This window comes from Ahaetulla prasina, chromosome 8 (assembly GCF_028640845.1).
Source record: "Ahaetulla prasina isolate Xishuangbanna chromosome 8, ASM2864084v1, whole genome shotgun sequence".
NCBI lineage: Eukaryota > Metazoa > Chordata > Lepidosauria > Squamata > Colubridae > Ahaetulla > Ahaetulla prasina.
The window spans coordinates 80,816,415-80,832,997 of record NC_080546.1 but is presented as its reverse complement, the minus strand read 5'-3'; the positions used below and the strand labels follow the sequence as shown (position 1 = coordinate 80,832,997).

At 43.3% G+C, this 16,583-nt stretch overlaps 1 protein-coding gene across 2 annotated transcripts in view; it reads left to right on the top strand.

Moving 5' to 3' along the window:
* Nucleotides 1-16,583, top strand: part of CORIN (corin, serine peptidase) — a 149,301-nt gene that overhangs the window by 74,992 nt on the left and 57,726 nt on the right. For both annotated transcript variants that reach the window (XM_058193328.1, XM_058193327.1), the window contains exons 6-7: nucleotides 12,188-12,301; nucleotides 15,066-15,173. In XM_058193328.1, coding sequence (XP_058049311.1) covers nucleotides 12,188-12,301; nucleotides 15,066-15,173 — 222 coding nt within the window. The remainder of the gene's footprint in view (nucleotides 1-12,187; nucleotides 12,302-15,065; nucleotides 15,174-16,583) is intronic.

Below are 16,583 nucleotides of genomic sequence, written 5' to 3'. Positions count from 1 at the left end.
TAAAGCTCTTCATGTTTTGGGACCAGGTTATCTGAGGAACCGTCTCTTGCCGGTCACATCTACCCGACCCACCAGAGTGGGGAGGCAGGGAATGTGCAGATCCCATCCCTGAGGGAGATACACCTGGTGGGACCCAGAAGAAGGGCCTTTTCCGTGGTGGCTCCCTCTCTCTGAAACATCATTCCCCCAGAGATTAGAATGGTCCCCACTCTAGCTCTCTTCCGGAAGGTGCTGAAAATCTGGTTCTCTCAGTGGGCCTGGGGAACCCAGAGCGGGAGGAAGCCCATGAAATGGCTCATGTGATCTGCTGTCACCGAGGTTGGGGGGTCGTTTCGTTATATTGTACTATATTCATTTATTTGATTCTTTTTGTTAGTTTTTATCGTTTCAAATGTGGTTTTTTATATTTTGTAAGCCACCTTGAGTCGCCAGGGGCAAATAGGCGGCGATATAAATTCAATAAATAAATAAATTAAAATAAATAAATAAATAAATCAGGGGACTCAACTTGCAGATTTGCTTCTGTAACAGGGGGCTGATTCCCTGACCGCTGAATTGCGGTGGCCCGTCTTGCAAACTTGTGGCAAGACAATAGGACCTGTCTCATCGGCAGATGCTGGAGAACATGCCGTCCCTGGAGTTACAAGGTCAGAACGTACCGAGCTCTCGTCCAAATTGAGTCAGACAGGCCCATAATCAGAGAGATTTCATTTTAATGTTGCGTGTGACTCATCAGGAATAAGCGTGATCTCCAGACATTGCTGTATACATGATCTCAGTAAAATGTATTATTTTTCCCAGCTACAGTATATTGCACTAGGTTTTCCACAATCCACAGCACAACATCTATAGAGAAGATCTGGAATATGGGCCACAAGATTGTGTAAAGTCAGTATTTTTCCATCTCATCAGATTGATTAAGATATTCCTTACCATCCTAGCTGTGATATGCATTGGCTGGAACGGGGGGAAGATATATAAAAAAAGGCAAGATAGCAATAGAATAGAATAGAATAGAATAGAATAGAATAGAATAGAATAGAATAGAATAGAATAGAATAGAATAGAATAGAATAGAATTCTTTATTGGCCAGGTGTGATTTGGTGAATATGCTCTCACTGTACATAAAAGACAAGATACATTCATCAAGAATCATAAGGTAACAACACTTAATGATAGTCATAGAGTACAAATAAGCAATCGACTCATACTAGAAAACAATCAATATACAAAATAAATGCAAGAAGACGAAGCTATCAGTGTTGTTTTTCGGCAAAGCCCAAATGCCGTTGCTGGTCTTTTAAGCCTTATGGGAGGGGTCAATCATCTCTTGGCCCTACTCCCGACTTGTCCTCTTTGCTTGAGCTCCTCTTGCCTTCTGGCAGCTCTTCTTATGCGTGCATTAGGAACAGGCTCCTCCTGTTTCTCTGCCTCATTACTGTCAGCCTCTGGAGGCTCTGGAGTCCGCACATCACTCCCCGATGGTCCTGGCCCCACCTCAGCCTTCGACACAGAGCCCTTATCTGGGCCTTCCCCAGCCTCCAAGACTGGCCCATGCTCTTCCTCAGCCTCATCGCTGTCTGACTTCGTTGCTAGCTCCACAGGCTGCTGGCAGACCACAACACTGCCATAGAAGCTGTGAAACTTAGGAACGCTGGTGGAGAGGAGCTTCTTATGATGGTTATGCTGGGACTTGATCACTTATGTCCCACTCCTGTCTTATTAGTAGAACATAAGATAGTTGTGGTGGGACCAACAGGGTAGGGGAAAAATTCAACAGGTGAATTCAACTGGCTAAAAATGGGTTTTGGAAAGCTCTACTCCACTTCTGGGGATATTGGTTTGATTAGATGCAAGTCATGTGGGCTTTTGACGTAGGTCCAGATTCAATTTCAAAGTTGGCCAGCATTTTAGTTGACTTCTTAACTGTTCTTAGCCAAGTGGTTAGATTGCGCAGGGGGAACGTAGCATGAATTGATCATGTGCCACACGGTTCTCCATTGTGGGGAGATCAATCCTTGCACCTCTGAAGTGGCAATCTTGGCCAGAGTCCCCATAGCAACAATGGCTGCGGCTGCCATGTTGTCATACTGTGCAAAACGAGATCCCCCCAGATCCATGGGATTGGAGGCTGTTGTGCCTCGCTCGCCCCCCTCGCCGCAGCCGAGTCCTTCTCATCTCCTGCCAGACACTGATAGTACAGGAGAATGTCCTGGCATGCCTCCAGCCCCCAGTCCTGGCACCATGCCCGGACAGTCCGAGCAAGACAAATGGCCTGACATGCCTCCAGCCCCCAGTCCTGGCACCATGCCCGGACAGTCCGAGCAAGACGAATGGCCTGACATGCCTCCAGCCCCCAGTCCTGACACCATGCCCGGTCAAACGGAGCAACTAAACCCTCCCCAACAGCATGTGAGCCTGAGGAATATGAAGCCAGTCATGAGCTGGAATTACCAACAGCTGGGCTGGAATTACCAACAGCTGGAGGCTGGAGAGATCCACGCTTCCGGAGAATGGAGAGGCGACGTCAGCAAAAGGAAGGGAGGGGCAGGCCTGGATAAGTGCTGAGTCATGGAGCCACACCCCATGGCCTATATAAAGGATCTGCTTTCTGGCATTCTCTGAGTCAGGCAAAGTCTAATCTGGATTGCTGAAGTCACACCTTGGATTCCTGCCTGCCCTGAGGACTCTGATAGGACTTTGGCAGAGCTGCAGAGGCACGTTTGATACGGACTTCCCCGACCCGGCCATCAGAGGAGGAGTGGGACACGACAGAGGCTTCCGTTTCAGCCATGAATGTCCCAAGGAAATAAATACAAACGAAACTATATTCAGGACCTCCCAGCATGAGAGAAGGAATCCTAAATCCTTGTTGTTGGATGAGACTCGACTCCGTTTATGCGAGGCCTGAGGAGATTCAGCTAAGAGACAGTTTCAGCTAACAATTCTTAAAGAGCAAAAAGACAGGATGGGTGATAACAGCATTAACATTCTGGTTTCAAAGAAACCGTTCCCGTTACTGTTTTTCAAAAATAAATCTGTGTCATGTTTTCAAAGAAAAGAAAAGAAAACCGACCTCTTTACACCCACAAAATTATGTCTTTACTGTACTAATGGAGCAAGCTTTGAAAACTCTGGCATTTTGGCTCAAAGGGAGACTTAGCGATTCCTGGAGAAATTTTACTTGAAGACTTTGTTCTCTGAGGCAGCCCCGAACTGTTTATTGTTGATATGAGTGTGTGCCACAGTGCTTTGATTCTACGGGGGGGAAAAAACCCCACTAACTCATAAAGGATTTAAGCAGGAGTTTTATAATCCTGGGAGCGTAGATATCTATGGGACGTAGAGGCAGACGAAGGAAAAGACAGCATCACTCAAGGATTTATGTGTGTAATGTATTTCTTGGATATGGGCTTCGTTTCTTGGTTTTTCAATAAAAATTCATTATAGGTGGGGTTTTTTTGTGCCTTTGTTAGGGTCCTGGCGACTATATGTACTCTAAATCAGGGGTCTCCAACCTTGGCAACGTTAAGCCTGGAGGACTTCAACTCCCAAAGCTGGCTGGGGAATTCTGGGAGTTGAAGTCCTCCAGGTTTAACCTGTTCTGTCTCCTTCTCCACTTCGGATCAACGAGCTGGCCTTCAGCCAGTGGATTCACGGCTCTTATCAGTCCTGGCAGAGAAATCGCAGCTGCCTGCCAAAGTTCAAACAAATGACTCACGTAGCAAGATTTTCAGCTCTTTTTGAAACGGTTCAGCTAAACTTTTGCTTCCCGTGGAGTGAGAGCAGTCCTAAAGCTCCTTGTATATCCTGTGGGGTGGGGCTCCTGCCCCACCCTTCCTTTTGATGACGCTGCCTCTCTAATCTTCTGAAGCATGGGTCAATCCAAGCTTGATTATTATTATCAATTGTGTCTGAAGGCGTAGCCTGGGGAAGAGAGGAATCAGGGGATGACGGCCTCATTACGTCCTCCGACTGGTCTGGTTCTGGCTCCTGGAGCCGGGCCAAGGGAATCGGTGCTCCCGAGGAAGCCTTACCAGCCCTTCCCCCTCACTCTCGGAGTCACTGTCGGGCATGGGGCCAGGTTCAGGGGCTGGAGTCACAACACAACCTTGCCCAGGTTGGAGACCCTTACTCTAAATAGTCCTCAACTTACAATTGGCTGCTTAGCAATGGTTCAAAGTTATGTCGGACCTCCCTGATTCTGATGGCTGCCCTCCCCTCCGTCACGTTAGGCCGAGAGCAACTGGCCTCCATTTATCGATGTTTGCCGCATCCTGTGGGCATGTGACTCTGTTTTACAAAGGTTTTGCTGAAAACTGGCGTTTTCTTTCGGTTTTCAGCAAAATTGGTCCATAGCAAACCTTCGGCGTGCTTACTAACTATAGAGTTTGTCTAATAAACGTGGCAGTCACTTCACAACTTAATGACTGCTGCAAAAAAAAAATATCATAAAACGGGATTGGTTGGGTGGGCAACTCGTTTTGTGACGGGCCTTATTTATGACCGTGATGGGCAAGCTCCATTATAGTCCACCTGTAACCCTTGTGGTTTTCTTGGCAAGATTTTTCTGAGGTGGGTTGCCATTTCCTGCTTTCTAAGTCTGAGATTAAGACTGGCTCAAGGTCACTCAGCTGATTTCGTCTTAAGGCAAGACTGCAATTATTACTCATTTCTATTTATTTTATTTTTTTGGAACAGTTTCTGTTTTAAACCAAATTCTAATTGTCTTAACTTGCTTTGCTGTGTGATATGTCATATATAAACTCTGGTGCTGGAGAAGACTCCTGCGAGTCCCTTGGACTGCAAGTCAGTCCTAGAGGAGATCAACCCTGACTGCTCTTTAGAAGGCCAGATCCTGAAGATGAAACTCAAATATTTTGGCCACTTAATGAGAAGGAAGGACTCACTGGAGAAGAGCCTAATGCTGGGAAAGATTGAGGGCAAAAGAAGAACGGGACGACAGAGAATGAGGTGGCTGGATGGAGTCACTGAAGCAGTAGGCATGAGCTTAAATGGATTCCAGAGGATGGTAGAGGATAGGAAGGCCTGGAGGAATGTTGTCCATGTGGTTGCGATGGGTCGGACACAACTTCGCAACTAACAACAACAACGTCATATATAAGGGAGCCGTTTTTGCTTGAATTTAGTTAGACTTTTGTGGTCGTTATATTTATTTCCATTTCTTCATATTCTCCCATTTTGTCTTTCAGTTGTATTCCCTGTACTTTTTTGGGTGACTAATTCTTGCTACTATCAGCATCTGTCTTAATAAGTTGTGATGCTTTTCATTTGTACTCTCTAGAATCATGCCAAATAAAAATCATTTGCGGCCTCAGTTCAAATTTTACTTTCAGAATTTTCTGGAAGTTTTGGTGTATTTCTTCCCAATATTTTGGACCACCACAAATGGTAAAATATTCCTTTTTGTTACGGCATTTCCAACATTGATTGCTCTCTGAATCTTCTCCACCATTCAGTTCCTGCGTGGCCAGTAGATGCCTTCAGAATCCTATAAGCAAGTCACCCTCTGAGTAGTTAGAGCTCTTTAGAAATTAGTATTGTGAGTCATAACCATAATGTGACTACCACAATGTATTTGTATGAGCAGGTTTCAATTATGAAAATTCAGAAGATTTATTTCAAAATTACTTGCGATAGACAGAAAAAAAACCAGGCTCTTTCAAATAGACTGAACCACGGGAGTCTGATGAGAAACACTTGTATGTTTTCTTCAGTAGAGTAAATAGCATCTCGCCTTCATTGTAAGATTAATCTAATTTGGTTTCCTGTTCATGGCTTTCTTCAAACAACATCAGAATGGGATGGTGCATACTGCTTCCAGATAAATCTTTGTAGTTTGCAGAAGTTCTATACATGGCTCATTACCAAAGCTTACCACAGTTTCTAGATGATATAATCCTTCAATTGCTCCATTTCCTTTTCTTCTTTCTATTTGGTTTCTCATCGAATGGAAATAATTTGATTTAAGGCAGAAAAGATTGGCCCAGATGAGGAGATCTATGAAGATAGAATATTCCAATTGAGGGGAGCAGCTTCGGTTTCAGAAATCTGCAGTGGAGACGAAAGGGTTACTCCTATCACAAATACCGCACAAAGATAATTTGTGTCAGTTCTAGTAAGCTAGACTGGAAGCTGATAAATAGACACCCAAGGGGATAAGTAGGTTTATTATAGAAAAAAATGAATGATGCTGTTAAACACAACGACCAGCAGCAACTACTGTTCATCAAACATAGTTCCTATTTCTAATGAATTCAAGGTTCAAATTCTTTTTTTTTTTATTCAAAAAAAAAATCCCCCCCCTTTCCCCCCAACCCCCCTCCCTTCACTAATACCCTCCCCCCTCCCCCCTGACTTCCCGGAACAAGCACAAGGTATAGTTAAAAATAAAACAAACATATGCTAAGAAAAATTTTCTCCAAAACTATTATACCAATTTTCCTCTCTAGCTCTGACTTCCTCCTAACATAACCAAAAAAATAAAAATTAACAATTAACAGTAATAAAATATATAAATCAATAGAACAAATTAATCCTAAAGTATTTAAAACCAGCTAAAGCATAAAAATCCAATCCAATTCAGAGAATATCTCCCTTATAGTTTCTATAACCATATAATTTTCCCCCCAGGTCTTTCTTACATAAGATCTTTCGAGAATATTCTATTTAAAATTCAGTGCAACATATTATAAAATTTCAATACAGAAAATTACAATATCTATTCAACTTTAGTCCTTCCTCGTCAAAATCCAGTATAGATCCAAATATCTAGTCTTTTATGATAGATATAAAACATATAATCAACCCATTTCTTCCAGATCTTCCTCACATATTGTCTTTCCGGGACACTAATATTTTTGTCTGTTAATATTTCAAAAAAAACCTTGTTTCAAGGATAATAGAAATCCACAAAAAGAAATCAATTGTTAGCAGAAGTGGACACCTTCCTCTTTTCCTGCTTTTGCAGGAGTGCAGTGAATACTGGAGATTAAAGAGGATTCAATGGGATTCCACCTTTCTGGACTTTGCATAACAAAAACAAAGCCCCTAGGGGAATCTACCACTCCCTCCCTGCTCTTTCTCTCTCTTTCAACCAGAGAGGGAAATTGAAGCCGGGAAAGCTGTTCGTTGCTGTTTTCACCGGCTTTTACCATATCCAGTGCAGAGTGCCATAAATTAGCACCCAGCGAGAAAGGTGGCGCCAAGCGGAAGGTTCAAATTCTTGATTTCTATGACCTTTTCAGTCAAGGGCCGGTTTAGCTCTGCCTGGTAAGGCCTGTTATTAAGAACACAAAGCCTGCAATTACTGCAGGTTCGAGCCCGGCCCAAGGTTGACTCAGCCTTCCATCCTTTATAAGGTAGGTAAAATGAGGACCCAGATTGTTGGGGGGGCAATAAGTTGACTTTGTAAATATATACAAATAGAATGAGACTATTGCCCTATACATTGTAAGCCGCCCTGAGTCTTCGGAGAAGGGCGGGGTATAAATGTAAACAAAAAAAAAAAATGTAATTGTTGTGTCTGCACCCCCCACCCCCCCGAGCCGGGCCTCTTGCCAGAAAGTGACTTGGAAAGGGAGGGGAAAGGGCCGTCAGGACTTACCTCGGGAGCACCGGCTTCCCTGGCTCAGCTCCAGGAGCCAGAGGCAGGCCAGGTGGAAGAGATAATGAGGCCTCCGTCCCCTGACTCTTTCCCCTCCAGGCCACGCCTCCAGATCCAGATGATGGCAATCAGGCCTGGCTGGACCCTAGTTTTCGTAGGCAGGAGAGGAGGGAACAACAGAAGCAGGGGTGGGGCAGGCCTAGGAAGTGCTGAGTCATGGAGCCACACCCCACAGGATATAAAGGCAGCAAGAGCTGCTGTGCCTCTTCGTAGCAGGCAAATCAACTGCTTAACTAAGAGTTGAAGTACTGTTTGTTCCTGGGTGACTCATCGGATAACAAAGACACTTGGCAGACGCTCGCTAGTTTGCTGCCAGAGCTGATAGTGATGGCTAATTAAGCCATCGCTCGGACGGAGGCGAAGGGGGACAGAACAGTAATGAGCTGGAAGCTACTGTATTTGAGATAAGGGAAACAGTTTATAGATTAAATTATCTATGCTGCCCAACTTCAAACAACTTGGGGGGGGGGGCTTCACAATAGTTGAATAACAACAAGAATCACAGAACAATTAAACAATATTTATAAAACAACAATCATTTAAGATGCAGAACCATCCTTCCATGTCCCTCTACAAGTTTGAGGGACCTGTCTAACCATCCTGACCAAAAACCTAGATGATGAGCCAGGTTTTTTAAAAGCAGGAAAGGTGGGAAGCTGTTTTGATCTGCTTTCTGGTCCCACTAAATTGCTTGATTGATGGGCCCTAAAGCAAGCTAATTTTATTAGGAGGGGAGGATGCTATGGGAGACAGCTAGTCCCTTTTATGGGGAATTTTGGGAAATGGACTGCTGTGGTGTCAGGCGGTCTATGTGACAATATGCTCTTTCCATTCTCATGGAAATAAGCATATTGTTTCAGGTAATATGATTAATATACTGTCTAGTTTGGCTCTAAGATTCCTACTTGTGCAAGTTTAAGTGTTCATGTAGATTAGCGCATCATTAAAGGTCAACACCAACATTTTGTTTAGGAATGGTGAAAATTATTACAGTAGACATCATTAATTGATCCTAGTTTAGTAGCTGTCATTTAGGTTAGTGAAGATCTTGCGCACATTTCAAAGGTGGACTATTGTGGGTTTTTTGGGGGGGCTGTCTTCAAGTCAGTGTTGCCTTCTGGCGACTGCTTGGACTAGACCACGGGTGTCAAACTCGCGGCGTCACATGATGTTTCGTGACATTTTTCCCAGCTGGGGTGGGCGTGGCCTGTGGCCAGCCAGCGGGCCGCCTGTTTGACACCGCTGGACTAGAACATTGTCTATGATATTAGAGTGATGCCAATGTCAAGTGCTGGGGAAATCAGGAGAAAATTCTACAAGAATCTGACCAACCAACGGTCAAGAGAAATGAGTGGGAGATAAGAAAGGCATATGAGGTGGGCTGGACTTAGATCTCTTGCAGGCATGCAGGGACTCGTGACTTATGACATGTTTTACCCCTCCCTTAGGCTCAGCCTGATCATCTCCTACACCCAACTGAAAAAATATCATAACTAATGGCCAATTATTTATCCATCATCTTTATCTGGATGAAGTGGCGTTAGTATATTGGCTGAAACTGATATAAAATAATCCTGACCATCAGTATTAGTTTTTAATTTTTGGGAGCAGTGTTAGATCCAAAAGCTCTCTGACCGCATGTCTAAATTTTCTTAAGAAAGCATAAAGAAGATGATCTTGATGAAAATATATGAATTCTATTAGCACGTAAGGAGGAGAAAAACTGTAATGAGATGTGAGAAGAGATGGGATGGGGGAGATGCTGCCCAGGGAACATCAAATAAAAGAGTGTGGAGCCCAAAAGTGAGTAACTGGCAGAAAAAGGAACTTACAAAGGATCTGTCCCAACTAATCAGACAGTAAAAAGGGAAGGTGGGGTATTTGTACTTTCGGTCTTAGAAGAAGAATCTGTTGTTATAGTCTTAAAATAAAATAGATTTAGCTTATCTTGTCATGTTTCCTGTTCTGTCTGCTTGGAAGACTGACAAAGACTGACAAATGGAAGTCCACAAAAAGAAAAAAATATTTGGAAGAAGCTCACATGAGTATAAGAATGGGGAAGGGGTAAAGCACAGCCAGACTTGCAAGATTCTGTTTTTCTAATCGCTCTGAAAAGTAACTTTAGCCTTTCTGTGGAGTTGACTCCTGCTCTGACCTAACCCGAGGGAGCTTATACAAAACTTCTAGCATAGATTATATATTGCCCACTTCAGCAATGACCTATTCACATTCATAAAAAAAATAAGAGTTGGAAGGGACCTTGGAGGTCTTCTAGTCCAACCCCTGCTCAGGCAGGAGACCCTATACAATTTTAAACAAATGGTTGTCCAATCTCTTCTTAAAAGCATCCAGTGGTGGAGCACCCACAACTTCTGAAGGCAAGTTGTTCCACTGATTAATTGTTCTTACCGTCAGAAAATTTCTCCTTAGTTCTAGGTTGCCTCTCTCTTTGTTCAGTTTCTATCGATTGCTCCTTGCCTTCTGATGTTTTGGAAAACAGGTTAACCACCTCTTCTTTATGGTAGCCCCTCAAATATTGGACACTGCTGTCATGTCACCCCGAGTTTTTCTTTTCACTGGACTAGACATATCCAGTTCCTGCAACCGTTCTTCATATGTTTTAACCTTCAGCTCCCAGTCATTTTTGTTGCTCTTCTCTGCACTCTTTCCAGAGTCTCAACCTCTTTTTTATAACATGGTGGCCAAAACTGTATGCAGCATTCCAAGTGTGCTCTTACCAAGGCATTATAAAGCGGTGGTATCACTTTTCGTGATCTTAATTTTATCCTTCTGTTAATGCAGCCTAAGATTGTATTGACTTTTTTACTAGCTGCTGCAGCACATTGCTGGCTCATATTTAAGTAATTGTCTCTAGGACTCCAAGACTCCACTTGCAGTTACTGCTGTTGAGCCAAGTTTCACCTAGTCTGTACCTGTACATTTGGTTTTTCTTGCCTAAATGTAAAACTTTACTTTTTTTCTACACTGAATTCCATTTTGTGTGATAAGGCCCAGTGTAAATGCCATTGGTCTTCATCCAATTTATTATTCCGCTATCACGTATCCCCAGAGAGTGATATAGTCAGAGTAGGGCATTACTGGGATGTGATGGCAACCGCACTTTTCGGTGAATAAGATGCATTTCTTCCCCCTCCCGCAAAAGTGGGTGAAAATTGCGGTGCATCTTAAACACCAAATGCTGCTAAAGCCCCGCCCACCCACGGGCCTCCACCCTTCGGCTGTTTTTGGCCTCCGCGCATTGCATTTTTGGCCTCCGCATTGCCCCATCTTTGGTGTCTGCGCGTTGTCCTTTTGGCTGGTTCCAGGCAGCAGGGATCAGCAGTGGTGAACGGGCCGCGACGGCGGCAAATAGGTCTTGCTGAACCGGCCACAGCAGCACTGAACAGGCTGCGCCGAACAGGCCACGACGGTAGGAAATGGGACAGCGAATGGGCTGCGGTGAATGGGCCAGATGAATACCGGATGCATGCCGGGAGGCAAAGGCAGATTTTTTTCTTGTTTTCCTCCCCCCAAAAGGTAGGTGCGTCTTATAGTCTGGAACGTCTTATACTCCGAAAAATACGGGAATATTCAATGTTGTTCTATACAGAGCCATGGTGCCGCAGTGGTTAGAATGCAGTACTGCAGGCTAACTCTCTGCTCACTCCCAAGAATTCAATTCTGAGCGGCTCAAAGTTAACTTAGCCTTCCATCCTTCCGAGGTGGGTAAAATGAGGAGCCGGATTGTTGGGGGCCATATGCGGACTCTGTAACTCTCTTAGAGAGAGCTGTAAAGCAATGTGAAGTGGTATATAAGTCTAATATAGTCTTCCGGGTGTAATTCAAGGTGTTGGTTATCACCTTTAAAGCGCTCCATGGCATAGGACCGGGTTATTTACAAGACCGCCTGCTGCTACCAATAGCCTCCAATTGACCCGTGTGCTCCCATAGAGAGGGTCTCCTCAGGGTGCCATTGGTCAAACAATGTAGACTGGCGGCCCCCAGGGGGAGAGCCTTCTCTGTGGGGGCTCCTGACCTCTGGAATGAGCTGCTTCCGAGGATACGTCAACTGCCTAATCTCCGGACCTTTCGCCACGAGCTAAAGACCTTTCTATTTTATCGTGCACGGCTGGCTTAATGAAGTTTTTGTTGGGGTTTTATTATAGTCTTATATTCCTTCAGTTTTTAATGTAAGTAGTTTTTATATGTTTTTTAACTTTTCTGAGTTGTGTTTTTACCCTGGTTGTAAACCGCCCTGAGTCCTTCGGGAGAAGGGCGGTATATAAATAAAATAAAATAAAATAAAAATAAATAAATAAATGCTATTGCCGTTGCTACAGTTTTCCTTACCACAGTAAATGGGATATAATTTTAAATTGGACTTGCTAAGAATAGGAGCTTGAGGTTATCTAATGCCCTTTGAAAGGAATGTTGGGAAGTACTTTTGGTTTTCAATCTAAGAAAAGCTATTATCCTGTTCCTTATTTTTTGTTTTTCAGTACTTTGTGAAGACGATGAAAGCTTCTTGTGCAGAAGTGGGGTTTGTATCCCAAGGATTCTGCAGTGCAATGGCTTTAATGATTGTGATGACTGGAGCGATGAAATGCATTGCAGTAAGTTACCTAAGTGCATTAGACAATATATTAATGCGAAAAACAACATTGCAGCTATTAGAGTGAACTTGTACTCATCCACTTTTTGTGTATAATAGATAGTCCTTGACTTACGATAACAACTAACACTGGAATTTTGGTTGTAAGTCATGATGGCCATGACGCTGAGGAGACTACAGGACTGGGCACAATTTTTTGACAGCAGTCATTAAATGAATCAAGCAGCCATAAGTCTGAGTTTCGTGGTTGCTAAGTGAAACATGCAGTTGTAAGTCTGAATCTATTCTGCAGCCAAAGTCATGAGTAGGATCAAATAAAAATATTCTTTAATTTGGGAAGAAAGCTATCTGAAGGGGACTGTTTCACACAAAGACATTTCCCCCCCCCTCGAAGTCTGAAGTTATGTTCCGATTGGAAAGGGATTTAAGATGAAAGAAAGCCTAGCTTCACATGACACATAATGTGTGGAATTATTTACCACAAGACGTGGTGGTGATATTGATTTGGATGTTTTTAGGATGGAACTGGAACAATTTATGGAGGGAAAATCTGTTAAGAGTCTGAAAGACTCATTTGCCTCTGGACTGCTTCCAAATATAAATGGTAGAGGAAGAAATGGAGGACGGAATCTACCTCTAATGTTTTGTGACGATCGGCCACTATCAGAAACAAAATCTAAGATGGGTCTTGGTTTAATTCAGCAGGGGTCCTACAATATTAGATTCTTAAATAGTCCTGACTGGATTATGCTGAGAAAATCTTCCAGATAGGCTTGTACAACCTTCTTGATTATTATAGTCAGAAATACTATATTTGAAACCAGCCAGTTTCAATTTCCTAGTCTTCTGAATGAGTTTCAATCTCCTAGTCTTCTGAACGAAGAGAAGGTATGTCTAATAATGATCTTATAATGGCCTTCTTGAAGCGGGAGTAGATTCTTAGCTTACTTGGAGCAATGCATCTACTCCTTTCTCCAGGACAATATGATCGCACAACACAGTGCGCGCCAAAATAGCGGACTACAGAAATGTAGCCTGAGGTAATGTCTGAGACAAGACCCTCCATGGTTCTCACACACACTTTTTAAAAAAGTGTGCTGGGGGGCCCGGCGGGGTGAACATATTCAGATTTGAAAGATGCTGTACCCGTAAGCTTATAATAAAAGTAGTATAGGTAGTCCTCAATATAGAACAGTTCATTTAGCTACCATTCAAAGTTACAACGCCACTGGAAAAAGGAACTGATGACTGTTTTTCACACGACCGTTGCAGCCTCCCCATGATCACGTGTCAAAAATTCAGATGCCTGGCAATCGACTCATATTTATGACGGTTGCAGTGTCCCAGTGTCATGCGATCACTTTCTGCCACCGTCTTAACAAGCAAAGTCAATGGGGAAGCCAGATTCACTTAACTGTATTACCATGTTTCTCTGAAACTAGGACCTGTCTGGATAATAAGCCCAATTGGGCTTTCGAGCGCATGTGCTAAAATAAGCCCTACCCTGAAAATAAGCCCCACCCAATACTTAGACGCATGCGCAGCTGCCGTGAAAGCAACACGACGTGAGGAGGTGAGGCCGGAGAGGCGGGGAAAGGGAGGGGGAACATGCCCCATGCGCCCCACACGCACCTGCCATCCACGCGGAATGGTCTTTTCAGTGAGCAGGACGCACCACTGCCACTTGGGAGAAGAAGAGAGGAGGCGCTGCAAGACAGCCCATTTCTGACGTTCTCCTTCCGGGTGGCGGCAGCGCATTCACCTCCCCGAATCTGGCCTACCGATCTCGGCCAGTGAGGAGGAGTGGCAGGTGAGGAGGGTTGGGGAAGGAAGGAAAAGGAATGGTGTGTTTTGGCACTCCTCTTTCCGTCTACAGTCCGACGAAGTGTGCGAGCAGGTTAGTGTGTCTTCAATAGGATTCTACTTTCTTTCTTTTTTCTTTTCATATAAAGTGCACTGTGAACAGAACATGGACAGACTGCTCTCCCTTGTCTTAACTTTGGCTGCGTCCGCCATGACTTTAACTCTCGAAGCCCCTCTCTCGAAGTGGATGGCATAAGCCCCTGCCTCTGTGGCAGGCTTTCACTGCAGCCCTTGGACCTGGAACTCTGATTGGGAGCTCCTGGTCCATCTCTCTCTCACATTGCCTTTCCAGGAAACAGGCCTCCATCGCGGACCTCTGTGCCTGCCAAGTGGGCCCTTCATCCCCAGGCAGGCCGTGAGGGGCTGCGTGGAGAAGCATGGGGGGCTCTTCTCGCAAAGCCACACTATATGGACCAGCTATTGGGATTGACATCCCACCCGGGGATTTCTGCTCAGGAACATGCCAACTTTCCTCGCCCATTGAAGCGTTCCTCCCTTCCCCTTCTGTTGGGCTGATGGGAACTGGTCGAAGTTCCAGATGATCCCAAAAGAAAGACGCCAGGTCCTTGAAATTGGGCCTGCGCATGGCGGAGGCAGCCAAAGTTAAGACACAGGAGAGCAGTCTGACCCCTTCCTCCTCACATGTCCCTCACATGCCTTTCACTTGGGGGAATGGACTATCTTAGTTCAACCAATCCTTAAGGCAATCCTTACGATTTATATTGATATATTGACCATCAATTGTGTTGTAAATGTTGTACCTTGATGAACGTATCTTTTCTTTTATGTACACTGAGAGAAGATGCACCAAGACAAATTCCTTGTGTGTCCAATCACACAGAATATTCTATTCTATTCTATTCAAACTAAGCTTTTAAAAAAAATATATTTCTGTTTTGCAGATTGCAGTGAAGAGCTTTTCCGCTGCGACACTGGAAGATGCCTCAATTATACCTTTGTTTGTGATGGTTATGATGATTGTGGAGATCTTACTGATGAACAGAATTGTGGTAAAGGAAAAATACATTTTAAAACCTTGGAGGAAGTGGTTCAAAAGAGTTGGATACAGGCATTGTTAGATAATATGCAGTACCACAGACAGCTATGTTTGTTCTAAAATCACAGTTCCCTCTTTCTAGATTCAATTCTGGAGCAGACAGAAGCCCAGAATTAGCACAGAAGCAATAATTAGCATTATTTGATCATACAGATCAAAAAGATTTAAGCTTGTTCTTCATGTTCTCTCTGTATTATTCAGGTCTGAATGGAGAAGCCTATGCACATTTATATAGATAACTCTACAACCTGTAAGAAGTTTATAAGACTTAGTGGTAGCTATGTTGTGTATTTAACATAATTGTTTATCAAAGTGATATACTATATTAATAAAAACTGGTCTAATAATGATTAATAAAACATACCATAAAATGCACTCTTAGGAAATTTTTGTATTTAGAATTTCCTTCAGTTACTTGTTGCCAGGCCAATGAGACCAATATCAAATTAGACAGAAGAGAAGATGAAGAATTTATGACTTCCATAAAGTATCTTGGCAGGTTATAATTTCATTCGTAATAACCCTGTCTGAAGGACACCCTCTTCTAGTGCACTTAATTTATTAATTTATTGATATATTTTTTTCAATCATATATAAGATAACAGGTAAAAGTATAAACATAATTTGGATACATGAAAAGAGTAAGCAAAAAGGAATATTAGGACAGGGACGGTAGGCATGCAGGGGCACTTATGCACACCCCTTAAAGACCTCTTAGGAATAGGATGAGGTCAACAGTAGACAGTTTAGGCTTAAAGGTTTGGGGGTTTGGGGAAGAAACTACAGAGTCAGGTAGTGCATTCCAGGCATTGACCACTCACTCTGTTGCTGAAGTCATATTTTCTGCAATCGAGTCTGGAATGGTTTACCTTAAGTTTGTATCTATTGTGTGCTCTTGTATTGTTGTGGTTGAAGCTGAAGTAGTCATTGACAGGTAGGATATTGTGGTTGATAATTTTATGTACTATGCTTAGGTCAGACCGAAGTCGGCGTAGTTCTAAGTTGTCGTAAGACCAAAATTTGGAGTCTGGTAGCATAAGGTATTTTATTTTTATTCCAATTCCATTGTTCTGGAATTTTCAGGTACAGATCCAGCTCCTTCACCACACCTAAAAAGATTATCATTGTTGATTTCAGTTTTTCTGAATGTTTATCTAAATACTCAGTAATTTAACATCATGTGGTCCTTTTACGAAATTGGATTGAGCAGGATAGATAAACAAAAGTAATACTGTTTGTGATCTACATCCCAGGATCACTGTCTACATTTTGGTATCAGTCTTTGACCTGGAAGTCAACCGTAGCTTACATAATCAAAATATTTACTAGCATTGAAAACTATGCATATATGCCTCATTAAAGG